At 39.6% G+C, this 21,977-nt stretch overlaps 1 protein-coding gene across 4 annotated transcripts in view; it reads right to left on the bottom strand.

The window, feature by feature from the left end:
- Positions 1-9,279: 9,279 nt before the first annotated feature.
- Positions 9,280-21,977, bottom strand: part of NFATC2 (nuclear factor of activated T cells 2) — a 312,180-nt gene continuing 299,482 nt past the window's right edge. For all 4 annotated transcript variants that reach the window (XM_085619141.1, XM_085619139.1, XM_085619140.1 and 1 more), the window contains one exon: positions 9,280-10,178. In XM_085619141.1, the coding sequence (XP_085475267.1) occupies positions 10,123-10,178 (56 nt within the window). In that variant the 3' untranslated portion in view covers positions 9,280-10,122. The remainder of the gene's footprint in view (positions 10,179-21,977) is intronic.

The following is a 21,977-nucleotide window of genomic DNA, read 5'->3' as shown; positions in this document are numbered from 1 at the left end:
AAGAAATTGTAGAGCACCCTAAGCATGACAAGAATACTATTTTCTCGCAAATATTCTCCATAGCCAGCACATTATTTGTTTGAATAGTTACCATTACCTCCTTACATCTTTAAAATGTCTGTTTTATAGCATCCATCTGTAATTGAACAGCATATAAGAGATTGTTGGGGGTAACTTAACTCAGTCGTATTCACTGTTAATTACTTTGGGTGCATTCTATTCCAACCTTTTTATTTCCACCTGCATCTTTCAGGTTTTGGCTTTAAGGTAATGTAGGTGATTTACTAGAGAACAGTTTCGCAAACATGTTTGCAACTTTGACTAGAGTGGAAAGCTTAACATCATAAAAGCTTAAGTAATGTGATTTTAAGGCAAACTATTAAAGAAGATTAATGCATCTTTTGTCATAAAAATCATGAAATTATTTTGTATTCTACATTACACAATACTAATTGTCACACTAGTAATTGTCACACTTACATTTGCCTTCGAAAAAGGGTATCTCCAATTATATCTGTTTTCAAACAAGTTTACAACTTGAAACACAAATTAATTTGTCAATCAAGCTGTTTTAATATGTTGCTGTACAAGATGCATTGCTTAATATTTTCTGTTTCCACACACGGTGAGAAGGAGGAATATAGTAATTGACAGTTTCTAGCATTTACCAAACTATGGTAACCATGTTGATCTCTGTGACTGAATATTTATCAATTATTCCTCCTTCAGTGTAGAATGACATGCCTGACACTGAGTTAAACCTCAGCTGTTTCGGGAATTCATTCCATTCTCCTCTTAAGTTATGGAAAGATCTTCCATTCATATGGGAACTTTTACACTCCATCATGGTAATGCTTGCCACAAAGCTCCTGAACATTTCATTAATATTGAGATGCATGTCCAATGACCACAGGCCACAATTATTTTGGTTCTATTTTGAGCATTCATAGCTCTCAAGCAACATCTTTATTGGATGCTACAAGATTGCATCCATACTAATTTTACTCCTAGTATATTATTTGATATTTAAAATCACATATGAACATTCAACCAGCACCAACTTTCTGACATACAGTTACTCATTCAGATGAAATAATTAGGTGATTGAGCAGTGGTCTAAGATGGTATGTTTGTATGCCAACATTATCAAAGCTTTGCTAACACTCTGAAAACTACATAGATATATATATACAATTTCTAAGCTGATCTGATATTGACATTTGAATTCCCTCCAGTTGATATGAGTCTTATCAAGAGCCTTGCTTCTAAGTTTTTATGAGACCAATGAAGACTGTCTAAAAGGAGCTGACCCGTAACACGACTGATCAGTGAATATATTTCTTCTCTCTGTAAAAATAAGATAACTAGCCTCATTCATAGCATTTTTCCTTAGTAGATTGTCTTGAAAAAGTGTATTTATTTCTGTGAAAAACATGTCAACCCTGTTGCTATTGCTGAAACATGTGGGAACAGTTCATTCACTGAATAAATCATTAATGGGGAACTTTGCTTTATTACGTGCAGAAGAGGCACTTATTATGACTATAAGTGCTTTACTTTTGAAACCTCATACTGAAGGACCTTATACAATTGACTCTTTGGACTGAAGGAAAATGCATTCAGGTTATACAACCGGTTAACTGGTATTTTCTGACAGTATGTTTAAATAAAAAGACTCTTAAAAATTCTAAATCATTAGAGTTGGTCAACATCGTGTCAAGCTATTGAACTGTTGATATGAAATATATTGTTCATATCAGTGCTCCTGACAGAAAATCTCTTCTATGAATTAAGCAATCTCCTACATAGTTAATTTATTTATACTGTGCCATGAAACAAAAATGGGAATCCCTCCATCTCTTGGCATGGCCTCAATATTTTTATCTTTTGGATTTGTCCTATAAAAAAGAATATAAAATACAGAGTTTTGAGGAGATTTCTCATGTGTTCATACATTTTACTGTTCCAGGTAACATTAATAATTGTTACGGGATGCCCCGCTCTAAAAGACCATGCCTCAAGCAGATGATATATGAATATTTACTTCAGTTTTTGTAGTATCACCAAATGCAAAACAAAACCAACTAACATACTTAAACCTGTATTACACTACAGTTCTGTGGCCAGATGCAGGAATGTTGTCTTATTTGGTATTTAGCAACTCAATTGTGTTTTACTTATGGATTTTCATAATTTGAGGGTTCTTGTTACACCTCATGTCATCAAAGATTAATTACATTGCATATGTTGTGTTTCTTTGATTGTGTTTCTTTGATAGTGCTTCTTTGGTGTGGGTATTTGGTCACTGCTCAAAACAAATTCATAGTACAAAATGTTTCTCTCTGAGGTTAACATTGAAAACAATATAATTCCCCATACAGAATTAACACAATTCCAGTTGTGATGTTAAGTTCCAAAGAGATAAGTCCAAATACATCATTAAATTGTCGTAGATAATTTAAAACATTTTTAACCAATGGTTAATAGCTTCTAAATTCACTAACTACTGAGGAAAGTCAAAAATATTATTTTACAAAACATGAGGCTATTTGGAATGTTGCTAGTGAAAAGCATTTAACAATTGGTATTACTGAAACATAGAGAAAATGCAAAAACAACCTTAATCATTAGTAGATTTTACAATTGATAAATCTGCTTATGTCCCAACATTTTTGAAAAAAAGATAAAAAAATGAAGGTGCATTCTATAAAATACATATGGTACAACATATTAAATATGTAGGCTACAAAATGAGAACTTTTAGATATATTACTAAGCAGCAGAGTTTTGTAAAATGAAAGTAGATAGTGTAGTCTTTGAAAACAATAATTCTCCTAGAATACTACACCTGACCATTTGAAAGAAAGTATATTTACAAACATAGTTATACAAACACATACAAAATTTACAAAATGACTTAAAATAATAAAGGGTATCTCCCCATTAAAATCGATTTGTATGTTTTTTCAAAGGGATATGGTTGAAGGCTTGGACTTCAGCAAATACTTAAACAGAATAAATGCCTATGCCCATTTATGGTTGTATTTACAACCATAAAAACAAGTCTTGGTTGAAAACAGAGCCTGAAACCTAGACCTGGCAAAACTGACTCCCACTGTTTTTCTGGTGTACGTTTTAGGTCAATGCAGCTGCCTGTGAGACCTATTGTTTCTAATTCCTTAAAATATACATAGAGTGAGCTGGGTCTCCACCCAGAGGACAGTTCTCTGTCACCACATGCAATTGGTGGTTTGGTGTACTATTTCAGCTCCTTAGGAGTGCTCACATTATAACTCAAAGTGCAATAAATCATCACACATTAAATTCATATATGGATTGTATAGGAAAGAAATGGTTTTTTTGCTAGTTTTTTCACCACAGCAGGCTTTTAACCCCTTCGACGCGCTTGACGGAACGGTTCCGTCATGCACGTCGGTTGGGCTGTGCTTATGACGGAACCGTTCCGTCATGGCCCCGCCCGCGCACGGAATCTTCAGCGTGGCGCGGAAATCCGCGCCGCGCTGAAGGGGTTAAGGACTAAAAGTACAAGACTGGTCAAGCTTTCTTGAATGAGTCAGTGTAACGTTTTGTTTTCTGCCAGTAAATGTAATAGGCTATAGAGCATGCAATGAGATCCCCCTTTGCAGTTTATGATCTGTAGGCTGTGTTCACAAAAAACTCATAAAAGTGTTTTGTAGATTTGTATCTTCACCCCAGCATACTTTTACTTTAGTTTTTCTAATTACAATAATTTGCAGAACTATGCTAGGAAAAATGTGCCAGGTGCAGGTTTACAGAAACACTTCTGGGCATGTCATAGGACTTTTTCTAAATGCTCCTTATTTCCCTGTGGGGAGGTCTCTACACTGAAGAACTCTAATCACCCTGTGAACTCTATACAGGGGCATCAGAGCCTCCTGTGCAAAGACACATTTTTTTCAACATAGGGAAAACCTTTTTTCCTCATGGAAAAATCCCATCCTCAACGCCAGCAGCAAAGTTGAGGCGGGTCTCTCCCTTTTTCCGTTTTGGAAGGGGATTTATTAGCACCTTTGGCTTGACTTATCCTCCAGAGGTTTTTAGGATAGGAGAGGAATTTGTGAATGCCCACAAATGTACATGTTTGTGAGCATTCCCAAACTTTCAAGGGAAACCACGCTTTGGAATGCCCTATTCCCATCCCTTGAGAGGCATTTACTGCTGTGTATTTCTCCACAATATATTTACAACCAAACTTTATTTTGTGAATAAGGCCCTAGAGGTTTGAAGGTATATCTGAAGGGTTGTCCAAACTGATGCTCTTAACCATGTACAGCTTGTCCTAGCCAGAGCTCTCATCTGTTTAATTTACATACATTAGGAATGATGCGGAAATAATGGATGAACGGATGGGCTATATGTGCCTGAAGTGATTTAGGCTATCTCTTCAACCTAGAAGTATTAAAGTCTTTATTTAAGTAAAGAAGTGTGTAGGTTGAAGTCAGGGCATCTTTCTTCTTATTTGTCTAAAAACACTGTGTAGCAGTAAAATAGCATTTAAATCTCAGACAAGCTCGGACTGGGACACAAAGTATGCCCTGGCAGCGAAATAAAGGTGGCCCCCCGCTACCAAATCGTATATCTGAAAAAAGTGGCCCACATTTGCAAATACAGTAGTTTTGAATTTGTAAAGACATGTTAGGTCTGATCCACAAACGTAAATGTACACTTTGGTAGTAACTTCACTACTGTTTTGTATTCACATGCTATGAGTGACTTTTACTACAAGTAACTTTATTAGTAGTAAAATTACACTCCTAAAAAGTATTACTTGTACAATTAAACTCGTTGTTTGTGAATACCAAAACAGTAGCCAAGTTACTACAGCAAGTGTAAACTTGCAAAAAAGTGTAAGTTTACACTTGTGAATCAGGTTTGTTGAATAGGAGTTTTGCAAAGTATGGGAGTCTGCACTCATACGAGTTTGCTACCGGCAATGTTTGTGGTTTTACCACATCGACCATGATCTTGATTTACTATTTTTTGCCTCAAAACACTCTATTTATCCATAGCACAACCTTACCCTCAAATAAATATGAAATCAGGGAAATGCAATCTATGTGACTGACTATGATTTGGGCAGAGGAATAAATTGAGTGATGAGTGCATCTAAAATATTCCTTTGCCAAAACCTCTGCCCACTCAAAATTAAAAGCTTTGTCTATGACTATCATTGGGATAATGATACATATTCCACTTGAGTATTTTTTATCACATTTAAATAGGATGTATGACGTTACAACGCACACTTTTACAACGCATGCACTTACAACGCATTTTTTACAACGCATAATCCATTACAACGCATGACATTACAACGCATGACACTACAACGCATTTTTAAAAAATACCTTTACAACGCATTGCCATTACAACGCATACTACCTTTACAACGCATACCATTACAACGCATTATATTAAATTACATTTAAGGTAAGTATTAGATAGTATAGGGGTAAAAATTACTATTCTAACTCCAGGGGGTGCAACAGTAGGGTAAGTGTTGGATAGTATAGGGGTAAAAATTACTATTCTAACTCCAGGGGGTGCATCAGTAGGGTAATTGTTGGATAGTATAGGGGTAAAAATTACTATTCTAACTCCAGGGGGTGCAACAGTAGGGTAAGTGTTGGATAGTGTAGGGGTAAAAATTACTATTCTAACTCCAGGGGGTGCATCAGTAGGGTAAGTGTTGGATAGTATAGGGGTAAAAATTACTATTCTAACTCCAGGGGGTGCATCAGTAGGGTAAGTGTTGGATAGTATAGGGGTAAAAATTACTATTCTAACTCCAGGGGGTGCATCAGTAGGGTAAGTGTTGGATAGTATAGGGGTAAAAATTACTATTCTAACTCCAGGGGGTGCATCAGTAGGGTAAGTGTTGGATAGTATAGGGGTAAAAATTACTATTCTAACTCCAGGGGGTGCAACAGTAGGGTAAGTGTTGGATAGTATAGGGGTAAAAATTACTATTCTAACTCCAGGGGGTGCATCAGTAGGGTAAGTGTTGGATAGTATAGGGGTAAAAATTACTATTCTAACTCCAGGGGGTGCATCAGTAGGGTAAGTGTTGGATAGTATAGGGGTAAAAATTACTATTCTAACTCCAGGGGGTGCATCAGTAGGGTAAGTGTTGGATAGTATAGTGTAATATTATGCGTTGTAATGGTATGCGTTGTAATGGTAGTATGCGTTGTAATGGAATGCGTTGTAAAGGTAGTTTTTAAAAATGCGTTGTAATGGTATGCGTTGTAATGTCATGCGTTGTAATGGATTATGCGTTGTAAAAAATGCGTTGTAAAGGTAGTGCGTTGTAAAAGTTGCGTTGTAAAGGTTGTTCCCCATTTAAATATATTGACACAAAATATATATATTTTATTTTCTGTACATAATGTATGTACACATTTTTAAAGGTTACACGTAAAGCCACAGCATATGTATCTAATATGCAAGTCACTATGCATTTTAAATAACAAATAATATATGTGTGACCAAGAGGGAAGTTGTACATGGCATTCCAAGAATTGTCTAACAAGTCCAACGCCGACATGTTTATTTTTAAAATGTAATCCTAGCAATGATTATTCCTAAAGTTCGGCATACTGGGTAAAATCAAGAAAAGTGTAAGAACATGAACACTGGCGCTATATCAAGAGTCTTGTCAATGACAGCAGATAAGCATTCTCCTGGCCAATGGCACACTTTCAGTTTAGCACCTGGTTATGCACAAATCAACTAACTCTATTTAAATCCTCAACTTGACTCCACCTTGTACATGGGTGGAAAGGAAAGCCCCATTGGCATTCTGAAATGTGGTGTTGGCACGTGCAAACTGTATCTGGCATTCCAGTAGTCAAGTTTCTAGTGCTTATTACTGGATTTAAGTGGAGCATCATGAGTTTTGGGATATTGGATTATATGTATTCCAAGTGGAAACAAGTTCAATGTTGCTGCTTAAATTAAATTACCAAATGAGTTAATTCAACACTATTAAACACAAATAGCCAGCTCCACGAGGGGTTTAGGTGTGTTCATGAAATATATGCCACTAGAAGTTTAAAAACCCAGTTGGGGGAAACTGGATCCCGCAGAAACTATTTGTAACTGGTAAAATTGAAGTTTCACTAGGAGGAGAGCGAAACAAGACCTACTTATTGTGCAACGTATGTTGAACGTGTACACGTGTGTATGCCTTTTCAATAGAAGACCCTACGGACTGCCACAGTCGATCTAGCTTTGCAAGAAAATATGTATGATATAATGTGCTGTTGTAACCTGCTGATAGTAGGACAAGGGCCTGTTGTCTTCTCCTGTAATAGCGGCTGTATCTCAAAACAAAATTTCAAGAATATTGTTGCACCAGAATATTGTGGCCAAATTATCAAGGAACAAGATATCAATAATGTAGATTTCTACAGGTAAGTATGGATTTTATCCTTAACTCCACATACCTCATCATATATTCCAACCACACCTGTTCTTTAATGTTTTCTATGCGCTTTCTACATAGGAACAAGTACCCACAGTGATTTGACGTGCCAATTATAGCGAAAAGCACAGGTACTGGACCTTAATCTGGCTTCTAATCCCCCTCTTTTTGATTCATGACTTAACCCCACATATACAGACCTTCAATATATATAAACTGTACCATCAAGGTCCATGTATATGGAGTTGAGCAAAGCAACACCATATTTACCTATATAAATTTAGCTTGTCAAAATTGTGGTCCTCAATAGTTTTCCCACCATATTATAGTATGATGTTCTTGAAACAATATTCTGACGGTTTACCATAATAGCATCTAACCATATAATGGCAGTAGGATGCTGCTATTACCTGATTTACTTTACACTCAAAATAATTTCTCCATGTTAGCAGCACTAGCTGTGCCAGATTGATGCGAGATACAAATATGAGCTGCAGGCGAGCAGAGTGAATAAGCACCAGAGTTGATCAAACAAGTTTTAAAATCCCTTTTGTGAAATGCAGGTATGCACTAATCTGGTTAATGTGAATGTGCCTGCGCCTCAGTGCTTCAAAGTGAATCACTGTGTCAGTGGTGTCAGGCGAACAACGCCTGTACCTTGACTCATCAGTGATATCATAGGAAGTCACTCCACATGACATTTGACCTCGATGACAAGCTTATTTTTAAACAACAAGATGTATGAGCATGTTAATAAACAGTGATTGGTAAAAGGCACAATCAGACAGCTACTAAAGATGCCAAAAGGTAAACTAATTCTCAGTTGGAAAAGATCTTTAGTTAAGTCACAGGTATTGCGAAAGAGCTACCCAGGGCTAGCAACACCCAAGTGTGCCTACCTCTAGAGAACATCCCAGGCTTGAACACAACACCATGCTAGCAATTGTGACTGATAGTATATTGGGAAGTACTAAGCCACGGGGGTAGGGCATTGCAGCAGCCGAAGGGCACTCAACCGTAGACACACTGCAGTAATGCATTTTAGAGCTTAAGGGCCAGATCACAAAACATTTTTCACTGGCCAATTTTAAACCCTTGATTCTAAGTACGGCAGTGCTTGGTACAAGAAACTTTTCCCACTGTAGTATGAACACAGATTTGTGAAAGAGTGGATGGGTGGCAGCAATATTTGTGTCTGTTGTGTTGCATTTTATTGGGGTAGTGATGTTCTGTTGGTTTTGTGCTGCTCTGTTTGTGTGCTGCAGTGTTGCATTATGCTATTGTTGTGCTTTACTGTGGTTGCTGTGATGCATTCTGTTTTGGCTGATTTGTAGTTGTTTTTCTGCATCATAGTAGGTTATTGTGGTGTGTTCTTTTGTGCTCTGTAATAATTTCAGAGATGAATCAAATGCTGGTAACTTTAAGCCAAAAGCAGCACATTCCTTTAAAGTTCCAGTTACAAACAACCATGTACCACTGAGGTTGTAAAATACCACCAATTAATAGCCTAAAACTGTGGCAGAGACCATGCCTTCTGTTACCACTTCCAGTGCTCACATAATGTGTGGTACAGCCACAAATCTTTGAACAGTGTTAGTCCCTTTGGTAACTGTTTCCTGCTGCAGTTCACATGTCAAACAGTGACCCTTCCTCTTCAACCCTTATAAGACACATAAAAAATGTACACTTCCCAGATAAAATTTCAATGTTAGAATAGGCGCACACTTTTGTGTGGCGCACTAATATCGGTAAAATGAATAAGTATCTGACACAAAGAATATGTTCTTGAAATAATAAACAGTATTAAAAACTTTAAGTGCAAATATATGTATTGGTTTTGAAATAAGAAATACGATACAATTATTATTGCACATTTAATTCTGATTCACACTGTTAATTAAAAGGTAGTTTTATCTCGATGGACCAAGGCATGCAGAGGTAGGAAGACAATAAAATTCAGCCTTCATATGGTGTAAAACATCAGCTGCATGTCAAGCTCCATGACTTCCCATTCATCTACAGGGTACGGTCTTAGGCCACTTGTAAGCAAGTGAAGATTGTCCAGAGAGTGCTTATAATATGCAAATCTGTCATTGATAAAACTCAGTTGGGCTTCCGGGTCATCTTTAAAGAGCTGACAATATGGAAATGAAATGGTATGTTTATCGTATGTCAGCTGCCAAATTATTTATTTTGCCTGAGGATTTTGAGTTCTAAAGTGCTCAAATATTTATCGAATGCGGAGCCGGGGCTTCCTCCTCTGGTGAGAAGTACGTCACTCGTCAACGGACATCCTCAAAGTGCCCGTTCAGAGCATAAACACGACAGCACTCCCCCAGTTCTCCACGGTTTGTTCTTTCTCAGGATCCAATTGGTCGCATCCTGGTTCATTCTCTGCCAGAGGCCACCACGGTTGGCCACGCGTTGGGACCGCACAATGGAATGCTCGAGAGAGGAAGAGAGTCATTCCCATGTTTACGTGGTGGGATGTTGCTCAGCTAAGACAATCATCTGGCTGCCAGCACATTGTTCCATGAAATCAATCGGTGCCTTAAGGTGACCAGGGAGGAAACAGAAGGTGGTGAGACAAGTAGAGGGATCAGCGAGGTCAATTCTGGAAGCGTTCAGTGAAAGTTGTCTCACAAATCAGTTTTTTATGTTTGACGTCTGGCAGGGATTCCAGAGAATTCCTTCCTGATAATTTCATTAACTGTAAATAGAAGAACACATCAAAACATGAATACATTACAGAGGTTACCAAAGCAAAAGAAGCTGCTGGATCTAAAAAATGACCACACTCTGAATGAATGTTAACTTTTTAAAAGTTGGTTGTAATTAAATGAATATAATGTAATGAATTAAAGGAAATGGAATGAGGCTAGGTAATTAAGAATCTGCAGGGGTTTCTAACGTAAATGTCTGCATATTGATGAGTGTTGGCTCGACGTTCTCATTAATAGGCATGGGTCATTCTGCAATACTGATTTACAAACCAGTACCCTCGAGCTTAGATTCTTCAAATCTGCCTTTTACTTAACCTGAGAATTAAAGGATTTAGTGGAATCTGCATTATTTGCTGCCCCTCTACTAAAAACTCTCGTCCATTACAAAATAAGAAAACATTTCCAGACCTTCATCTAAAATCTGCCTTCTTCCCTGAATTCTTTGGTTTTAGTCACCAGGGGGCATATGTATCAAACGATTTTGTATTCGCAAACGCTGCGATTCAGAAAAAAACAGCGTTTGCGAATACAAAATCGCAAAATGAGATGTATGAGCCATTTTAGAGTCGCATTATTAAGGAATCGCTAATTTTGCGATTTCTTAATTTATGTTATACTGCTACTCATACCAATTTAGAGGTATCAGCGCAGTGATACCCCTCAAGTGATAAGCGCGCTCTTCAAATCTTCAAAACATAACATAACAGAGCACTTTACCTCACAAAGACGTTACACACAGACAATAAATCATATGTTTGTAAACCAATGTATAGGAATTGATACATAAGACAATGAGGACTACAAGCTGTAGGAGTGACATGCCATCAATACCAGAAGGCAGCATATTTTAAGAGTGCTTGGTCTGGAGAAGCACAAACTCAGGGCCTTATTTATGAAGCCCTGCGTCACTTTTGCGCCACCGTTGCGTCACTTTTAGCGATGTAGTGGTGGCGTAAATAATGCGCCATATTTATGAAGTGACGCATCTAGGCAGATGCGTCACTTCGTAAACCCCTGCGCTACATTATACCTGCGTCGGGGATAATGTATGCAGGGAGGGCGTTCCCCTGCAAGAAAGGGTCGTAGGAGTGGTGCAGAGAAATCTATGAGATTTTCCTGCGCCACTTACAGGACGCCAGTGCGTCAAACCTTACGCCTGCCTCATGCCAGGCGTAAGGGTGACACAGGCCCTTTCACATGGGGCTGGTCCCATGTGAAAGGAACATTGCTGGAGCTGCGCCCGGCTTCCGACACAACTCCAGCAATGAGCCACTTTTTGCGCCGACAGATACGTCAGTAATACTGACTTATCTGTCATTACTTACGATGCGTCATACTGTAAATATGATGCATCATTGGTGTCGCAAGGAGGGCGCAGTGAGAAGTGGCACTTGCTGTTTTCACGCAGCGATGCGTCACTTCTCATAAATGAGGCCCTCAGTGTTTAAAACTCTACATAGTAGTTGTGGTTATCTGCATTAATAATAATTTATTTCAACCCAAAAGAACCCTTCTTAGCGTAACGAAAGACTCTGGAAAATAACATAAGGTTCCACATCTATGCGTTGCAGTTTACACAGGCTCCTTGAAGCAGGTTTATAGCTCACTGTGCTATATTTGAAGGATTGTATGTTATTAACAGCATGTAACAAAAGGATCTATATGGCAAAAGCAGTAACCCACTAAACTATCTACATAAAACACAATTCTGTGACCTTCATGTTTCACATGTTTTTGAAGCAGGCACATTAACCCATTGAACAACTCTATAATAAGTCAAAACTTGGATTAGATCTCCCCAGCAGCTACATTAATCACCAGAGTTATCTTGACATTTTTATTATTGCCTGAAGTTTGCTGGGCACAAATGGAACTCTGCACTGCAGCAGGTGCTCTTAACTCCATAAGATCATTCAAAATACAGCGCCCCCTCAGATCAGTGCCTAGTGCCTAGTGCGGCAGCACCAGTCACATCGCCCTAAAGCTCACCCTGATGTGACTAGAATGCTTTACATTTTTCAAGGTGAATTTTAAACTTTGAATCACCCAGTGAACCAAAATGCAAAAGTAAAACAGATTACATTTTGAATCACCTTGCATGTATTTCTACAGTGTGCCACTTGAGTGTTCTTCATCCAAGGTAGCTCATAAACCTGTTAACTGCTGCTATCCAAATATTTTTCAAAAGTAGGGCTCAGCTGTCTAGAACTGTGGCAGTTCCATAGTAATTGTTTTCATTACTGCATTTATTAGATGTGTATTTTTTTGCACTTTGAGATAGCGAGATCCTGGCCTGAAGACATGAGAGCTCTTTACCTGATGGTCAGCATATGTCACATTTTTCGGTTTTTTCTCCTTAGAGGAAGATTTAGGCCCTTATTAAGAGTTCATAGTGGCGGTCCGCGCGGTATTAGGACTTCAATTAACAAGTAGAAAGGTTGTTTGTAATTATCAAAACAAGTGAAATTTGGCGCGGTAGGCCCCGAATTCTGCATGCTATGGCCCATTTCTGAGTTTGATCTAGGATCAATAAATACCTCACCTTGTCAGAGTTTTACCTCAGGCCCCTGGTGCCCGCCTGTGATTGGGGCATTTTTTTTCACCAATGCTAACTTACGTGAGACGTATTTGAAAAAGGCTCTCCAACTGGTGGGAGCCACTCCAATGGCAGTCTGCCAGTGCTGGGACTGGGAGTTGCGGCACTGGGCACTCGCCTTCCAGTGAAGGCCGGTTGGGATTGGGAGTGCTGGTGGTGCGGCACCAAAAGTACTTTTATTGCCTCTGAGTTGTTCCAGTGTGGCATGCGCCAATCGCTGCCCCTAAAAAGGGCTGCAGAGAGGCGAGGGGTCTCTTCATTCTTCCATTCGCACACTCCCCAGGCCACCCGCTGTTCCGCTCCACTTGCAAGGAGTAATTTTTTCTCTCTCTCCTTTCTTTGCACGTAGATTGGCATGCTCCCACTTGCTGCACAGCTCTGCAAGTCAGCACAGCCGGTTCTCTGCTGGGAGCTGCATGGGCTCGAGAGTGTCTCTCGCCTGACCCGGGTGTTCAGGCCCTCGGAGGCAACTCCCACTTCCACGTCAGAAATGGGCCTTACAGGCCAGGCGGTATAAAGGATTGGCAGATGGACCTCTGATTGTTACAAGCACTATGTAAGATTGAACATGTTGTAAAATCTACTGTTAATCACTCCTTTTCTCAATTGTTTTCTCCTGTGGACGTAGGTGTGAAACATGGGGATTGGAGGCAGCCAATGGTTTAATTGACGACCCCTGTTAATGTGGAGGCGACGGAGATCACAGAAGTGCTGGTGCTGGCCCATTCTTGCGTTCAGCACGCAAAGGCTTTTTATTTGGCAGGTGGCTTTGCTGACAGACCTAGGCATGCAGGATACGAATCCCTTTTTGTGGACAAAGAGGGCTTCGTTTGGTCCATTTGAGGAGTACATTAGACACTGTAATGCCTCCGGGGTATACGCCTCCTGGGGTCATCATTGTTCATCTTGGAGGCAAAGACTTGTTAGAGGTCGGCAAAAGGGACTTGTTTGAACTGGTAATGTCCTAGTTTGGTTGGTTGGCAAGACAATATCCACAGGCTGTGCTTGCATGTTCCAACATCATTCCCTGGTTGCGCTGAAGGGGTGGTAAGTCTGTCAAGGCCCTCAATGAGTCGGTGAAGTGAGTAAATAATAAAATTGGTAAGTCATTCACGTCGGCCAGACTGTCGTCCATACCTCACATTTGCTTGAAGAGTGAGCTTTTTTTCTTACAGGACGGGGTTCACTTGTCAAGGGTTGGCAATGAAACGTTTTTAGAGAATTTGTTTGCTTGAGTCATCGCCCTCAGTAGAAAACTGAGGGGGGGGGCACATAATAGGTGAACTATGATGACCGGTGGCGGGTGAGGTCCTGCATGATTGGTGGGACAATTTTGGGTTCATATTGGCCATCCTTTTAACTGCAGTGTCACGGGACCATACCGGGGGTCCTAGCAGCGAGTTGAAGTGAGGTTGCAGGGGTGCGAGGGTTGGGAGTGGTCGCTGGCAGGCGGTCCTTACCGTCCATCAGGCACAATGGCAGCAAGGCTGGCACTGGCCGATGGGGGAAGGATGAAGGGTGTGGAGGGTGCCTGAGGTAGGTATTCTAGTGGGCAGGCAGACCCCCTTCAGAGGCATATCCCGGTAGGGGAGGTGATGTAGGGGGGTGGGTACCTCCGATAAGGTCAATTTTTGGCTGGGCATGGAAAATTCAGACCAAGGGACCATAGGACCAGCCATGATCTCACCGAAGAAAAACTTGGGGATGCACAGGAACAATGTTTTAGATATGGTTGGAAAAATGAATGTATTGGAGTCTGTTAAGGTTAGGCTGCTAATTCTTGTAAATAAAACTGTATATGTGATGGGTTATGTGCATTAAATATTGTAAAATATTTTTTAATCTTTGTGTGCAAAATAAATACGGGCAGTGGTTTATAACCCCTAACCCAAAAGGAAGTCTAGTGTGTGCACCAGTGGTTGTGTTTTACCAGTAATAGTGTCAGGGGGTAACTGTAATTGGAGGGGGGATGTGAGGGGCAAAATTGTCTTGGAGGCCTCTGTGATACCTGGCCATATACATAGTGTGCATTCTGCCAGTGGTATGGCTGTGCAGCACTAGTTAGTTATGTATTTTAGCATCTATTTGCACCAACTTCTAATATTTTGTTATATAATATAATTCTGTGCACTTGAGCAGTAGCAAAGTTTTGTACTTGAAAGCAAACGATGGGCGTGATGATGCGTGTGTGTGCGTGCATATGCACAAATGTGTACTGTCAGTGTAAATTAATCTGAATGACTTTGATTTTGTGCACTACTGCATGAGTCTGTTTGCAAGTGTATGTGCTTCTGTGTGTAAAAGGAGTATATGTGCTGATGAGCTGTTTACAACAGTTTTTTTTTCACTTCCAGTTAATTTCTCATTAGACACGCCAACTCACTTTGGGGCATATCAGCAACAACCGGCGATAATTATCGCTAAGCGTACTTAGCGCTAGGATAATTATCGCCGGCTAGCGTGGATTTTTATCGCTGAGATAGCGTGCTATTAGCAACGCTTATCTCAAAAGCGATAAAAATCCTCACGCTAACTGCCTAACGTGAGATTATCGCTGGAAACCCAGCGATAATCTCACGTAATGTGGCGTTAGCTTGATGATAGGGACTCACAAACTTAGCCATGATATCCACCTTCCATAGGATATCATGGCTAAGTCAGTCCTGAAGCAAGCGTAAGGAAAGTAGCGTTAACAGGGGTTATCGCTACTTTCCTGACGCTATGCTTCATAGCGTGGGGCTTGATGATAGTCGAAATGTCGCTTAGCGACATTTCTCCTGTCATGTCAGGTCAGGAACGCCCACTTTGCATCTCATTAGAGATGCAAAGCTGGGCGTTAGGAATTCCTACGCTAACGCAAGTTTTCACGCGTTAGCGTGAGCTTGCTAATTAGGCGATAAAATTATCGCCTCGCATTGCTGATATGCCCCTTTCTAGCTTAGAAATATATTAGAGATGATACTCAAGATGTCATGCTGCTTGTCAGCAAAAAAATCACTTCCCAGTTCGAAGCTCGCTGTAATTTTACCTTTTTAATGTAAAAGGAGAAATGTAACCATTTCTCAGATTTGTGTTTAGTAAACCCACCACAAGTGGGAGGACACAGATGAAATGATGATCATGCCGATCAATGTTTGGTTCATGTGACTTCCTGTTTTCTCTGATTAGGAAATGAGTTGAGCATCTAAATGGAAACTTTCATGGCCTTTGTGTAATAGGCCTGTGTCTAATAATAGCAGACAGGTAAAAGCTGGGGGCGCTGACCTTAAAGGGCAATTTCCTTACTGGCAAGGGGGGAGGGAGGCGAAACCTGTTGGGTCATTGCACTTAGCTCCAGCATTGTTCATTGTGCAAACGTGCTAAAAGTGCACGCAGAAAAAAGCATTTGGACTTTACATTTGTAACTGATTCATGACATTGGGACCCAGAATAACTAATTATTAGCTAAGGAGTTTGGAAATGCAAAGTGGAGCAAACGTCAGAGCCAATCAACTTCCACGCTGAAAATAAATGACACCAAATGCAACCTCTTCCCATATTGCCAAACCTACACTAATTTATGCAAAGGTGGCCTAATCAGACATGGGAAGTGCATTTAAAGCCAGATTAACTAACATCTTGCAAAGTAGTGTGGACTGACTTTTGTGGAATGCTAGTGCCAAATTGAAACAATGCAAAAACTATGGAGAAAGAGAACATGGAACGATTTTCCAATGTGTAGTGTGTGTAATTTCTGCAAAAGAACACATATTGCACAATCCACACGTGGGTGACTTTGTGTAGAGATTAGCTCTTGTGGGTGTGCCTCGAGTACAATTCTCATGCAAAAAGGTGTTTATCACCTATGTGCCTTTGTGCAATGCAGGCTTAGCAATACACAAACAAGGCATTTTTGCACTGGAATAGTTAATGAAATCATTGGTGCACGATACTGAGCAAATAGGGCAGTGCATTATTTTGCTGGTCGTGCAACCCTGTGCTGCAAATTTTCATGTGAAAATGTTGGCAAATGTGGACCTTTATCTACATCTGCAGCGGAATATTGACCAGCCAGCACACTGGCACTTGTGCAAGTCAAGACCTCAGATTGGAAGTATTGTGTGATACAGTAAGTTGTACCTCATTGGAAATGCATATTTCTTAGAAAACCTGTCAAAGCAATGACGTGAAAGTAAATATGTCATTGTACAAAAAGTGCAAATGTTGCATCAACATCGGTGCTACATCTGCTCAGCCTTAATGTGTTGCAGTCACATACAATGGTTGTCCATACTAGTGCCATCTTAAGACTTTTTGGGGCCCTGTGGCAGACAGATTTTAAGGCCCCTTGTTTGAAACAAATCTGAGTTTTATTGCCTAGTTTCTGTTAATTCTAGCCTGCATTACTATCAAAGTTGAAGTGTGTGTATGTGTACATGTATATGTATGTATGTGTATGGCCTTGAGCATATATATGTTCAAGGCCTGTGTTGTGGCCGAAATGCATCATGTTTGGAAGTAAAGGTTTGCCATTCACGCAAGTCTGGGTGAGTGTTGTTCCTTCCATGTGTTGGACTTTTTACTTGGAAATTATTGCCAGTGAACTTGTCCAACTTCACACTCCACCTCTCACGGGCCCGGGTATATCTCGAGCTGTTGGAGATATATATATATATATACACATACATATACATACACAGTGAAAAAGGGCTCAAATTTCACCCATACAAAACCAGTGAAATTCAGCAGTTATAGTTACCTGAGCTAACTCTAACTTACCACCCGCAATGCACTGCTTATGAATTCACATATTACATCACCCATGACATCATCAGTGACAGAGCAATACTTTCATCTCTTTCCTTGCCGGCAAATATTTAGGCAGGGAAAGAGAAGAAAGCTCTGTTTCCAGCAAGCAGAAGCAGTTTGACAGCTCCCGCTTGCAGGAAGCGGAGGGTTTGCTTTTTCTTGGTGGGAGCTGTCACAGCAACGGCCAGTAGATGATATAAATATGGTTGCCCGGTTGAAGGCGTAAGCTGAAACGCATTGGTGTCCTGTGTTGTGTTGCTGCAATTTAACAAGAAATAACGTTTTTTTAAGCAGTCTGACAGCATTGTGCCGTTTTCATGGAATACACCGAGGGAGTGTGGCTGATTCATCTGGAAACGAAGGAGCTAGGTTGTGCTATATTTATATATTACATTTATAAATATTTATATGTTCACTAAAAAAACAAAAGTGACAGGGACTTTATAGTTAGGAAATAGAATTAAAAAATCTTGGAAATTCACTGAAAATAACAAAGGTTACAGGGATGTTATAGTTAGGCACACATTTTGCTTGTACAAAACATAGAAATTCAGCAGTTATAGTTATCTGAGCTAACTAAAACTTATGCCCCCGCAATGCAATGCTTATGATCTTACATATTACATTACTCATGACATGGTCAGTGACATCACTCATGACATCCCTGATGACATCTCAAATGAGGGGAGGCGTAAGGGAGGCACAAAGAGGAGACACTTCTTTATTTCTCCTCGTTTTTCCTTTTTTATGTGTGCTGCATTCTGCAGTGCACATAGAAAGTGGAAAACACCTCTAGGGATTGTTTTTGTGCAGGAAGGTATCCCTTCCTGCACAAAAACAATCACCCTTACAATGCAGACACCTTGCACCGTGGCGTATGGTAGCACATTGTGCACTAGCACAGTGGAGAAGGACAGGAATGTGCCATATCTTGAGGATAACCACATACAGTACATATAGGGGCCAGCCCTATTAATCCTGCATCACTTGGGCCAAATACAACTTGAACAGAAGAAACAGTGATGAGGGAACAAATTCATATAAATAATTTTCCACATAGATTACCTTAATTAATCATTGGTGCTTTAACATAATTACAACACATTTACTTAGAATATTTCAATCAGGGTTACGATTAACTCCTTCCACATAAGATAATGTATAAATTCTGCTTAGTGTCAAACTTAACATTTATACACATAAACGGCAGCAAGGTTACTGATACATACACTTAAACTTTGAACATACATAAAACATATTCCAGACAATTATTATTTCACTGCTCTCAGTCTTCCTATTAGTTAATTGAAAGTGGCTGTGTTTTACAATTCTCACACAATCAACTAGTGGTAGTCTACAGATAGAGCAACTATGAAAAAAACATTAATTCACCCCCTTGTTCAGAGATTTGTGCACCAAAAGTCCTTAATCTGCTTAAAATAAAGAAAGACTCCTCCAGTATAACTGTCAATCTCTCGAGGATACAGCACATTCCTGCCCTTTTCTTTTGAAGCATGGCAGTGCAGCTGGAATGCTTGCTGTGCTGCCACGCATCAAAATACTGTAAATGAAGCCCTAAGAACTTAGAAATGGTAAACTGTGGGTATTTATTAGCTATCTAAAAAAAAATATGATGCGAGTTTGAGAGTGATGTTTAGTATCATGCAGTACAAAGGCAGTGCACTTTCACAAAGCAGAAACGTTGGGGTGTTCTAAAAAAACTTCACTAAACTACTTTTTACAGTTTTCAGAGCACCTATTTGACATCCGAATAGGCCTGTTCGAAGCAGTGTTGAAATTACATTTAACTTCATCAATCAGTTCAGTTTCTTACTCAATATTTTTAGTAGCGGTGGCACATTTAGAAAAATAATTGGGAAAGAAAGAATAAAGTGATATTAAAATTGTTAATTGGGACTTTCTTTAACCCTATGCATGCATAATGTACACAATGTAGGCATTAGTAAATCCTAGGGTTATAAAAATGGGCATGGCTCCCAAATATACATTAATACTGTACACCTACAAGTGTAAAGTTTGTAGGCAATGCATCCATTAAAGAGGAAGATCAAATCAATGTATGTGAATTGTATCAAACTCATTACATAATTAGTAGTCTTCAACATTTATCTTTAATTCTCAATGAACCATGCTCTAGTCGTGAAGTCATGAAGTCATGCTTAGTATGATTTGCCACACAATGGATTTATAGATATGCTTTAAAGTTTATTCCTCAGACATGGATATTTATTTTTAATATGTTATGATTTGTTAAGGATCACATATTGAGATTCCCTGAGCATGTGAGAGCTACTTAATCCAATTAACAAGATGCACTTGGGCAAAAACAGTTCACACACTAACCCTTATTCACAATTTATTGGTCCAAGTTGTATTTAGAGAAACTCTTGATCAGTTGTTCAAGTAATGCAAAGCTCACTCAGGAGCACATCAGTGCAATGTTTATCTAGCTAGCTGGATCTCTAGTGAGTAGTGGCAATATTAGGTCATATTTAAAAGATGTTAAAGATCCTAACTAAAGAGAGCAGGCGGCCAGCAGGATTAACATCTAGCCACCACATCTTACGTCAGGCTGGGACCAACTCATCAACTCCTCAAATCTATACTAAAAACAACACTTAATTACAGAAAGGCAGTGAGATGCTGAACACAGGACCCCAAAGGAATCGTAGCATAATCTAAAGACAGGCCGGAAAAGACGATGCTGTGGTTGTGCACAGTGGGGGCAGTGGAGAGAAGAGACCACCGCAGCGGCCTCCTGAAATTGAAGTAGCAATCCCCCTGCCAGCACCGGGAAGTAGATGTGGAGACTGAGCACAGAGGACATAGAATCCCTTAGCAAAGAGGGAGCCCGGGCCCCTAGCGGCTCAGCTAGGACTGGGCGCTGCTTGTGAGAAGGCCTGGTGAGCTCCCACTCATTTCTGCCTTTCCAACATGCCCTATAAGAAATTAAGAAACTGGACAATCCACATGAAAAGATTAGGTACAGAGCAATAATTAAGACAGAGTACATACAAATCTGCTCATAATCGAGCCCTTCTCGGTATCTCAGAAATAACAAAAACTTTTCCCTCCATCTTGAAGACGGATCACATAAACAAAATAACTGAGCAGACAAAAATATTGGAACACCATAGCAAAGAAGAAAAAACAAAAATAGAGAAGATAGAAGCCAGTAATTCTAATCAACTAACCAAAGGGCACGAAAGAAATCCGACAATAGAGCTCACAAAAGTAGCTGAACAGCAGGTACACCAGGAAACACCACCTCAAATAACAGAAGCTGTATCATATCACCTACTAGATACAGACTTCACTTTACAGGATATAAATAATAGCTCAGTACCTTTTTTAGAGGCAACCAAATCAACAAAGGAGACACTCCAATTATTTAATAGCACTCCAAGTAACATATCAGATGTAGAGGAAAATCTTTTGCATTCTCCGGAATTCCCACTGTATAACTCCCAGCAATTTTTCAATGAGCAAGATCCCTTATCTAATTCAATTTTTACATTACAGAGGATTCTGGAGTCAATATTGACCCATTTGGAGAACTCCTTGGAAAATTCAGACCAGATCGTGGGAACACAAACTGGAATACTGCAATATCTGGTGGACCAGAAGAGAAAAAAGCTAATTCAAGACAGAACCATCAAACTTCAAATGTAATAGAGAAAGACGAGGGGGAAAAGGAACAAAAGTCATTCCAAACCAGCAGAATGGGCAAGAAAGAAGGGAAGAGCAAGAATATAAATGGAGACAAAATCTACTCCCTTCGCAAACTATTTATGGACCCTGTAAGTGCAAACAACCCTCCGACATCATTTCATTCGTCCCAATATTTAATAAGTGAAGTGCACGAGAGACATTAATTCAATTTCCAAATAATGAAGAGATGTTCTCTCCGGAAATTTCAAGTATAAGGGAGACAAGGCCAACTTCAAGAGAAGGAAAAATAAAAATAAAAGAACTAAGCGAAGAATTCCCAAATGAAAAACCCGGAAATTAAAGTTCCCTCAGTAGGTCCTCTCCGCACAAGAAGTATTAGTAGACACTAAATTGGTGGATTCACAAATCCCTACTTCTTCAGAGCCCTTGCAAAATAAGGATTTCTATCATCTGTTCGACAGAAAGGAAAACCTGATTCAATGAAACCCTCTTGGGACAAATTTCAAAACCATAAACTCAATAACAAAATCATCGGTCCACGACTAATTTTGAAGGAGAAACTCTTCAAACTTCAAAAAATTCCAGAGGAAAGTGGTCACAGATTCACTATTGTATTTTAGGAATAACTGACTTATTCTGCACAGGAAGCTAACCGCTGATTTGAAAAAAGATCCTAAACCTCCTTCATAAGGTCCACTCCCTTCATTCT

The sequence above is a fragment of the Triturus cristatus genome, chromosome 7 (genome assembly GCF_964204655.1).
Source record: "Triturus cristatus chromosome 7, aTriCri1.1, whole genome shotgun sequence".
NCBI classification, from domain to species: domain Eukaryota; kingdom Metazoa; phylum Chordata; class Amphibia; order Caudata; family Salamandridae; genus Triturus; species Triturus cristatus.
This window is presented reverse-complemented; position numbering and strand designations above follow the sequence as displayed.